We start from the raw sequence: 10,000 nt of genomic DNA on the forward strand, positions 1-10,000 counted from the left end.
TTGCAGTCGCCCGGCATAGGGGGTTTTTGCGTAGCGTGTGCCCCGTTGGGAAAGGGTTAAGTTTTGTTTTTACTCTGAGCTCCAAGCCATCATTTCTTCTTTATTCCTTCTACAAAGGTATATGGCATAAAAAGCATCCTAGATATACTGTCTGAGCCAAATTCCTTTAATTCTATATGGAATGTGCATTCAGTTAGTGATATTTAAATCATGCAATTGAGATGATGCCAGTTTGCAGAGTCACTTGCAGTTTGAGTGCTACATGGCTGGTTAATGTGTATGTAAGCAGGGTTTTGATATTTTGTACAGGGATAAGGATGTGTGCAAATTATTTTACTGGCCTTCATAGTTAAAATCTTCTGTATTTTCTCTCTTCTTATTTGTTTATTCTTTTACATTTACAGTTAGCGCTTAATTAATTTAGATAATTAAAATTAATAATATTAGTAGTCAAGTAGAAAAAAAGTAATGTGGATCTTCATTTACATACATTAACTTTTACAGCCCATGGAGGATTGTGGACGATTGTGGTGGAGCCTTCACAATGGGTGTGATTGGCGGAGGGCTCTTTCAGGCCATCAAGGGCTTTAGAAATGCACCAAGTGTAAGTATTGAGGACTTTTCATTTTATGTACTCTCTTATTGTTCTTAATCATTGTTGTAGTAGTAAAAAGTATATTTCGTTAATAGCTTTTCACCTCTTGGGAGACTAGTCAGAATCCCCCCCCCCCCATTTTTTTTTTGGGCAGTTCCATAGTTTTCTATATACAGTTTTCTTTTCTTATCATGGCCTTTTTGCTTTACAGGGTTTGAACAGAAGATTTACTGGCAGTATGGTAGCAGTCAAGCAGAGGGCACCCATTGTGGGTGGTCAGTTTGCAGTGTGGGGAGGGCTGTTCTCCACCATTGATTGCTCCTTGGTTTACCTGCGCAAAAAGGAGGACCCATGGAACTCGATCATTTCTGGTGCGGCCACAGGGGGCATTTTGGCAGCCAGAAGTAAGTGGAGTTTGGGAGAATCTTATCTTTTCTCTGTCTTGTAGTCTAATGTTGTAGAGCAGTTCAAGTTATTTGCAAATGTTTCTTTGCATTGGAAAAATTATGCATTCATGGGCATTCAATATGTGTAGGGGATATTTAGAAAACATTACAAGGTATAGAAAGGAACTCAAATGTAAATGGCTAGACATTTTTGAGCACTACTGAAAAGGATATGTAAATATGTATATATATGTATATATGTATATGTGTATATGTATATGTAAATGTGTATGTGACTATGTCTATGTCTATGTATATATGTATATGTATATAATATAGTTTATATTTATGAAAAATCTCATTTTTAAGATTAAAATTTATTTAAATATATTTAAATTTAAATTAATATACAAATATGTAATGAATAAATAATGTATATTTACTCATTAACGTTGGTGTGGTTTTGGCTGTGCCTGAACATTTTGCCGAGGTACTTTGAAATGAGCAAGTGTAATGTTATGGGCTATTTGTACGGTAAGGCAACGGCCAGCTACTACGTGCATGATCACCCGCTGAAATGGCCAGCCAAGCCATGACATGAATGGCAAATCATACAGTGTTAAGTGGTCAAAAATAAATACACATCAATTGATAGATTAAAAAAAGGTTGAAAAAATGGAATGAGTTTTACATGCAGGATAGGGAAATATTGTCAAGTTTATAAAAGAGGAACACTGGCTTAATCCATTCACGCCAGGGCTATTCCGGCTCTAAATGGTCGGAATGCCGGGGTTTTCGAATGCATAAGCCTAATGCCTCGGGATTCTCGGGTGCACTAGTCGCAAGCGAGTGCTGTAAAGCTGCTCACCTGAGACACTGGCCTTGACCAAATATCTCATCGCCGGCGTCAGACCCAAAAACCACTGAACGTGATAGCAAGCCAACTGGTGCAAATGGGTTAAGGCACAAATAAAAGATTTCTAATGTATATTAATTTTGTTTTCAATAGCTAGTAAGGGCATAATGAGTTACAGGTGCTATCGAGATAAAATAAGAAAAGGAAAAATGGAAGAAATTGGACAATTTAAGGTAAAAAAAATATTAAATAAATGAATGGATGTTTCTTACAAATCAATTGATGGCATTCATCAGGCCTGTAGTCCTTTTGTAAAGGGATAACAAATGTGTAGATGAGTATACAACAAAATACTGCCCAGGCTGTAATTATCCTCTTAGTTATGATGGGTCTGTCATTTTCCCTTAGTCTTTAGTTTTCCCATAATTAGCCAGTTATCCCTCATTCTTCACTTAACTGTCCAGAGTAAGTTGTTGCTCCAGGATGGTGAAAGACACATTAATGTGCCCTAACTCTTTAGGTCATGGTTATTATCTAAATACTCAACACTAGACACTGTTGGAGTTGGTCACTTTAACTTTTGGCTGTGTTTATCTATTATTTTTTTGTTTGATAAGTGACATGGTAAATGAAAATCAGTTATTTACAGAACTCATAATGGGCTGCAAACCCTTCTCTTCTGTTCTTAAACACAATGTCCTTTATACTTTAAAGATTTGTACATTTTAAATTGTAAAGAGATTATGTTAAAGTAGCTTCTGCTCTTGTTCATGCTGAGATTTTACTTTTGTTAAGAAGCAACTAATCATGACAGGAAACTGAAAACTGATTTATTTCATGTATTTGAAGCTACAACCTTAGGTGACAAAGATACCTAACATTGATCAATTTTTTTTTAGTTAGTTTTGCACACTTGTGCATAATTAAATGTGTAAAGCTTTTCATTGCTGAAGCAAATTTATATTATATTGAAGATGTACCAACTTTAGTAATATTAAAAACCTTTTATCATCAGGTGGTGTTGCAACTATGGCAGGCAGTGCTGTCATCGGTGGGGTGCTCCTGGCCATGATTGAGGGAGTCGGCATCCTCCTAACTCGCTTCACCTCAGAACAGTTCAAGCCCGTGGCACCAGGAGAAATGGCCGATCCCTCAGTTCTTGGACCACCGCAGCCCCTCTCGTTGAATCAAGATCCTAACTATCAGTAAATTAGTGCTTTAGGGAAAGTGTTGCCACCCATACTGAAGGACAAATAAATAGAGAGCTTCGTGAATATGGACTTTTTATCTCTTTTGTTAGAGGAGAATGTAGTTTATGAAATCCATCCTATTTGATTATTTATTTTCCTTTCAAAGCAATGCCCTAGAAATGTGGTTGTACTTCTTTAAGGCCATGAAATTATGACACCTTTTTTTATGTGAGGAAGGATTTCAACATAAGTTCTCTTTAGTGCCACTGAGCAAATTCAGAAACTTGTAATCAGAAGAAATGTGAGGACCTGTATGTGTGTGAAAGTAAATATAAAGTATATAGAAAATTTGCTTTTGTTTATAGCAGTCCTCATCTTAGTAACTTCACATGATTTTTTTTGAGGCAAGAGGAGGGCTGCTATGACCTTGGAGTTAATTATATATTTTTCTTGTTAAATGCAATGTCTTTAGGATGAATATGAACTGTTAGGTGTGAAACTGAAGGAACATTTTTGTAAGCTAATCTTAAATATGAAGGATGATATGATTCTTCAACTAGCTTTTATGAAAAGCTTTATGGAAGATGCTTTTCCTTCAGGTAGCCTGAGAGCAATTGTATTTTGTGCTTCTACCTGAGAGTAAAGCTAAATGGATATATGTACATATTGTATATTGTCATAAAATATGCAGACATGTCAGATATACTGTATCTGAGTCTCAGAAATACCTCTCGGATCATAATAGTATGACAATGTTAATGCCTTATTTGGGGGTAACAAATTTACTTGTGTACTTTTGACTGTAACTGTTGATTTTCTACAAAATAATAAAATATCTTTATTTAATGCTTCTTAGTGTTCAAGCCTGATTCAAAGTTGCTTATTGTCCTCCCATACAAAATCAATACTTTTATCACACTGTGTATAAAGAAAATAATGAGCTGATATGGATCATATACTATAATTTTAGTCAAATGCAGCATTGATAGAGCCTGTTATAGGGCACATATAAGTGTTTAAACTCAATAAAAAACACAAAAATTAAAACGCAAACTTTAGTTTTACAATGAGCAACTGAAAGAGTGGGAAGATTTCAATTATGTTGCTTCAAGCTGCCTCGCTCAAAAATAAAACCTATCCTGGAGATTGGGCAATCTTATCTATCCCTGTCCGCAGTGGGTTGACCAATCTCTGAAGAAAATGAGTGAAATGCACTAGCTGGGATCCTTAGGATTTCTTATAAAACTAAAATCAAAATGACACTATACAATGGCTGGTCTTGGTCGTTTGAACTGTTTTGTGTATAGTAGACATGAAAATAATGAACAAAAAATTATATTTATTTGTGTGATTGAGTACTATTGCAAAGGCTAGTTTTGGCATACCATTTTTTTCTGCAAAAATACTGACATCTGTTATTTTCTTTTATAAAAACAGAATAAAAATCTTTTTAAAATCTTTTTCATACATCATTAACATCTGATTGGCTGATTACTTTATCAAATATGCATGCAAATTTAATAATGTAAAAACTATTTCAAGGAAAAAGAAAGGCCAGATAACTGCATGATATCTGTATTTGGTGGGTTACACAAAGTTTTGCTCTTGGAGCAGGTGATGGAGGGGTCGTGTCGAGCTTTGCTGGACACAGGACGACTTCTTACAGGTTAACAACAACAACAGCGGGGCAGAGAACATGTCTCAGTGTTAGTACCACACTTGGGCCATCAAGACTCTGTCACAGCTGCTAGCATGGCTCATGTGCATGGCTCAGGTTAGTGGGTATTACCACGCAAACTACCTTTCAATGAAGAACACAGCAGCCATACACCAATGCTACACTTTTAGCTATCATGCACAAGTACTACCAACCATGTATTGACCAGATTTTTTTCTTTAGCTGCCTTGGTATATGGTGCAAGTGTCTGTCTTGCAGTAACTGTAGTTTGGCTGCCTGCATAAAAAAGTTGCAAGTTCTATTGCTGCTACTGTAGTCTGGCTGTTCACCTTCCTTAGTACATGGGTGCTTGTCTTACACTCACTGTGATCAAACCTGTTGTTTATCTCAACATCGGTACAAGCAGCAGACCACCTCTTTTTCTAGTGTGAGTCGACTGGATTGGTGAAGTCACATGTCATGCCTCTTGCAAAAGTGCTGCTCATCACAGTGACTGCAACATGACTTGCCGCCTCTTCAAGCACGATGTTCCTAGAAAGGGGTCGTTACCCTGATACGACTGGACAGTATAAGGTGTGTAAAGGAAGGACTCTAGACTACTTTGAGAATAGCTACCAGGTATTAATGACAAGCATGTGGGAGTTATTACACCAGGATTACTGAAGGTGTCAAATTGGTACACCAAATTTACTTGAATCTGGAACTGCATGTTCCAGTTTGTAAGCGGAGGTAACATCGAAAAAAACATCGGCACTGACAGTATTATTACATGGAGAACTCACTCCTGGATACTTTGCATGGTAATGTGACGATGTAACTGGCATAGAAGCACTCAAACCTAATTATGTATACTAAAACTGCCAAAAATGTACCATTACCAAAGACTCTTGTGTTCTATTTGCCATGACACTGTGGGAGTTGAATCTTTAGCATATAAGCAAACAAACTTGTAGCATGCTATTACCTACAGAACCAAGATAATAACTTGAGCTGTAGCAAAAGAAGCAGAGTCTTCCTGCATATTTTATAACTTTAGTCCTTGTATGGATCACTAAAATCCCCAACTCCAGTCATCTCTAAAGATATGACCCTTTTTTACAACACAATGTATGTTCATTCACCTAACTGAACAAGCTGCCAGACAGCTTTCCTTGAATGCCATTTAGGAACAAAGTTGCAACCTATGTGAAGATATCAGCCAAGTAAAGTCTTGGTCCTAGCTTCCTAGGGGTTCTCAGCCTGTTTATTATACAGGAAATACACGACTCAAAGAACTGCTATCACAAGTATAAAAATGGCTGACATTTGTCACCTTCTTAAAAACCACATTGTTTCTTCTAATACCTAAACAGTAACTGAAAGTATCTTTGTCCTGTTTCAAAGACATGGCAGAGTTATGGGCATGGCTAACACATGGGCAAATAGGACGGGGTCGGGGCAAGACATGCTACCCCAAAACAAGGTTACTGGTGCAGCTTGTACTTCACAATAGTAACCATAACAGCCTTTCAGCTTACGCAAAACATGCATCCTAATAACTCATACTGATGACATGGTATCAAATAGGCTCATACTTTTCTGTTTCAATCTAAAACACTAACACCAATCATGAGCAAGTTTAAAGCACTTGTGGTGCTGATGTGGAGAACGGTCATGCAGAACAGACATGGACCGAGTATAAAACACATTTAGTACATCAAAGAACTAGAGCCATAACACTAATTCAGCAAGATGGATCTTTTTCCTGTTTTCCTTTATGAAACAAAAAGTAAATCAAAAGGTGCTTTATTAGAGTTATGTGCCCAGGATTGAAAGTGTGGATCCACATTGATTGAAAGTATACTTTACGAAGACTGATCCTGCACTATCTCAGTGGGTGAACACTTCTGAGCCCCGACCCCTTAAATTTACCATTATTTGTCATTTAGGCAATGGTTGGTGCTGAGAAGTGTAGAGAAATCCAGTATCACAATGGTTACACGTTGTTGGAAAGTCTAAATCTGGATGTCTTTCCTTGATTTACCATTTGAAGTTACCACATATTACTTGGGCAATTTATCCTTCAGTGCAATGAAAGAGTTCACTTTAAGAAGGGAAATGTACAACTCAATTCCTTGTGGCAACTAGAATGTAATTCAAGAAATGGCATCTAAATTGCTCCCTTAGACATTTAGGCATATTTAAAAATATACCATAACAATGGAGGATATAGATCTACTGTATAGATTTATTATCATGAGGAAGAGGCAGATGTATGGTCAGTGCTTGCATGACAACTCTGTTCACAGATCCAAAGCAATACCTATATTGGATTGTCAAGTGTCTCCGGGAACACCTTGCGTTCTTTGTCATCCAAAACATATTCCTTTCCTTCCTAATTGAACATGAGCAATTAATTTTGAGTTCCGATGATAAAGGCTAATGTGTTTCTTCTAGATAAATTTAGACTTCCGTTCACTGCAATGGGTGGCAAATTTGTTCTCTATAGATAAATATATAAACATTAAAAACTCTTATACCTCACATCAAACTGGATTGTCACAGATCTGTGACCTAAAGTTTCATGAGAAGAAAGATGAATCACTGGGGAACCTGAGCAAATTGCTTTTCCCTACAAATGTCAGGCCAGAATTCCTAAGAACCTCAAGAGTAGGGTAGGGATTTGAGCACACTATAAAGCTAACAGGCTGTGTCAACCAGCAGTAAAAGTGAATTTGCTTAACTCTTTTTAAACTTCAATTATAATGCAATGAACAGGTACTTGCTGATGATTGATCTAAGCATTTTAATCATATTTCTTTTTCATGTTTTTTTTTTCTGAGCAATGTTTAGAGCTTGAAAAGGAAATCAAAAAATAATAATACCCAAAATACATATGCTAAAATAAACATAAGAAGCTCAGGTGGCTTTCCTTTTGAAAATCAAGTGCTGTCAAATACTTAGAACTCTACATAAGCTTAACGATTCAACCTATTTTTACATATCTACCATGACTAGCGACCAATTTAAACCACTTCAAGGTTGTGTGAGAATTCAGGCCTTCAACGATTCTGGAATGATTACCTTATAATACATCATTTATCGTGTCCTCCAAATATGTTACCTTTTGTCTTGTATAAAATAGAGTGGATAATTTTTTTTCCCTATAGGGAAGGGGAGGGCATTTTTGCAAGGATTACCCTGCAAAAGCATGAAGTGCAACTCCTTAAAACTCATCATCCAGTAGAAAAGAATATAATAATAAAGTAAATAAAAAATAAAAAGAAAGAAAGAAAAAAAAGGGTACCCATGATGAAAATGAAATAGTAATAATAATAATAATAAAAGTAACAAAATTCTTGTGAATGCCTTAGATGTGATCCTACATTGAATTCTTGTCGACATACACAGTTCTAAGAAGAAGGAGAGGCAGAAAAATGCCAACAATAACAATATGAAACTTGTGAATCACAGTCACCGTCAAAGAAGTTACTGCTGCAATTTGTCAATATCAACGTATAAATATTTAGGGAATAAGAACCCAAACATCACAACAAATTTACCAAAGTCAAATGTAAACAAGCATTGCATAAATCTACCTGGTAGGAAAAAACAATGAAAAAAGTGTATATGCAGTTGTATATATGCATGTATGTATAGTACAAGTGTGCACTAACATATGCATGTTAACAAAAGTAAATATGTATGTGTATATATATCATACTGCCCTCATGCTAAGCTCAGCTGTAAGCTCTGCCCACTGTTCCAGATTCTCAAGTGTTATTTTTGCGTAAGATGAAGGTTTTCAAATACATCATTTTAATCTATTCTTTTTTATATAATAATTGTAAAAAAAAAATGTGTCATCAGTTATATTATATTATACATTTCCATGGGAAATGATTTACCAAAATTTTACTTTAATATGTTTACTATCAGATCACTGTTAAAGATTTATATTTTTTTCTTTCTTTTGTTTCAAAATAAAATACCCTTTAACCACAAAAAAGTGCTCTGACAAATGGTAAAGATCTTTTGCATTATAAAATCCAATATAAAAAATTGAGATTAAGACATTTACAAAATCACTGATATTCATATAAAACTATAAAGATGGCATTACAAAGGGAAATTGTAGTTGTAACTTGAATTCCAACCAGTGCCTTTAGCAGGAAAGTTAGAGTAAGACCAAGTATGATAAATCACATCAAAAATTGCTGGTGTTCCTTTTCTAACCCAAACCATAATATGCACAATGTCAAAATTAATAAACAACTTACAGTGTTCTTTGGGCATGACTTAGCTTTACAGCTATGTTAGTGTGAGGTTATTCTGTATACATATAATTACACATACATACTGCACTTATCACACAAATATATACAAACACATATATATACAAACATAGACACAGACACATACACACACATTATAAGTAAACTTTACATACGTGAAAATTAAACTGAAAACAAAAACTTACATTTCTTCAATACTTTTTTTCTTCTTTCTGGGAAAATGGTTTCCTCTGAAATCTATATCTGAATAGAAGAAAAATTTATCACAAAATTTTCCTTGTGTACTGCATATTCTTATTGAGATGACTAAACAGCTATTAAATTGATCCTTCATATATGCATAAAAAAATACATTATCTTGTTATATTTAATGCCACAAAGCGATTTCATGTGTGAACCATTTTCCCTGAGCAAGATCTACTACATATGCTTATGAGATCTTTTCAATTTTAAAACTTTTTTTTATTAGGTCATCTAAGTATATGAATATTTTTCTTACTTAGAAGACAAAATGATAAATGTCTTTGGTTGTCTTAGCAAATAATATAAATCAAATAAACTAATGAAATTCTAACAACCAATAATAAATACATATTTGTAAATAAAATCAAACCTTCTAACATAGCAAGATCAGTAATCAAATATACACAAAACTGACCAAGGAACACAGTAGCTGGTGTCGCTACCCTAGCATAGGTTCACAGCACTCCATTACAAGCTATTCAGCAGGACAGAATATTTTTTTTCAGACACCTCCTAAATCTTCAAAAACGTGGTCATCCAGACCCCGGCATGGGTTGATTCTAACAAAGTCTCCAGAGCCCATTGCATTCGCTTTTATTCTGCCTGCATCACTGCGAGCACTGTCAGTGAACATGGGTGCTCTGTCAATAGGGAAACTTCTATCGTCCTGCACGTCACTCTTTGAGGAGACGAGTGAGAGAGGCCCACTGGCACTGGTCGTGTGTTGGTGGGCGAAGGCAAGGTTACCCTGTAGGGCAGGTGAGGCACTGGCAGCATG

At 35.6% G+C, this 10,000-nt stretch overlaps 2 protein-coding genes across 6 annotated transcripts in view; one reads left to right on the plus strand and one right to left on the minus strand.

Moving 5' to 3' along the window:
• The window catches only part of Tim17b (Translocase of the inner mitochondrial membrane 17b), an 11,527-nt gene extending 7,654 nt beyond the window's left edge, over nt 1–3,873 (plus strand). Inside the window, exons 2-4 of the mRNA XM_043028755.2 lie at nt 505–604; nt 807–999; nt 2,853–3,873. Of these exons, the coding sequence (XP_042884689.1) occupies nt 505–604; nt 807–999; nt 2,853–3,046 (487 nt within the window). The 3' untranslated portion in view covers nt 3,047–3,873. The remainder of the gene's footprint in view (nt 1–504; nt 605–806; nt 1,000–2,852) is intronic.
• A 713-nt stretch (nt 3,874–4,586) lies between these two features.
• Socs16D (Suppressor of Cytokine Signaling at 16D) overlaps nt 4,587–10,000 on the minus strand; it is a 51,726-nt gene continuing 46,312 nt past the window's right edge. For all 5 annotated transcript variants that reach the window (XM_086543368.1, XM_086543366.1, XM_086543369.1 and 2 more), the window contains exon 7: nt 4,587–10,000. This exon is cut by the window's right edge and continues 640 nt beyond it. In XM_086543368.1, coding sequence (XP_086399494.1) covers nt 9,725–10,000 — 276 coding nt within the window. In that variant the 3' untranslated portion in view covers nt 4,587–9,724.

The sequence above is a fragment of the Penaeus japonicus genome, unplaced genomic scaffold, assembly GCF_977035675.1.
Source record: "Penaeus japonicus unplaced genomic scaffold, GWHDUDI00000001_assembly GWHDUDI00000013, whole genome shotgun sequence".
NCBI lineage: Eukaryota > Metazoa > Arthropoda > Malacostraca > Decapoda > Penaeidae > Penaeus > Penaeus japonicus.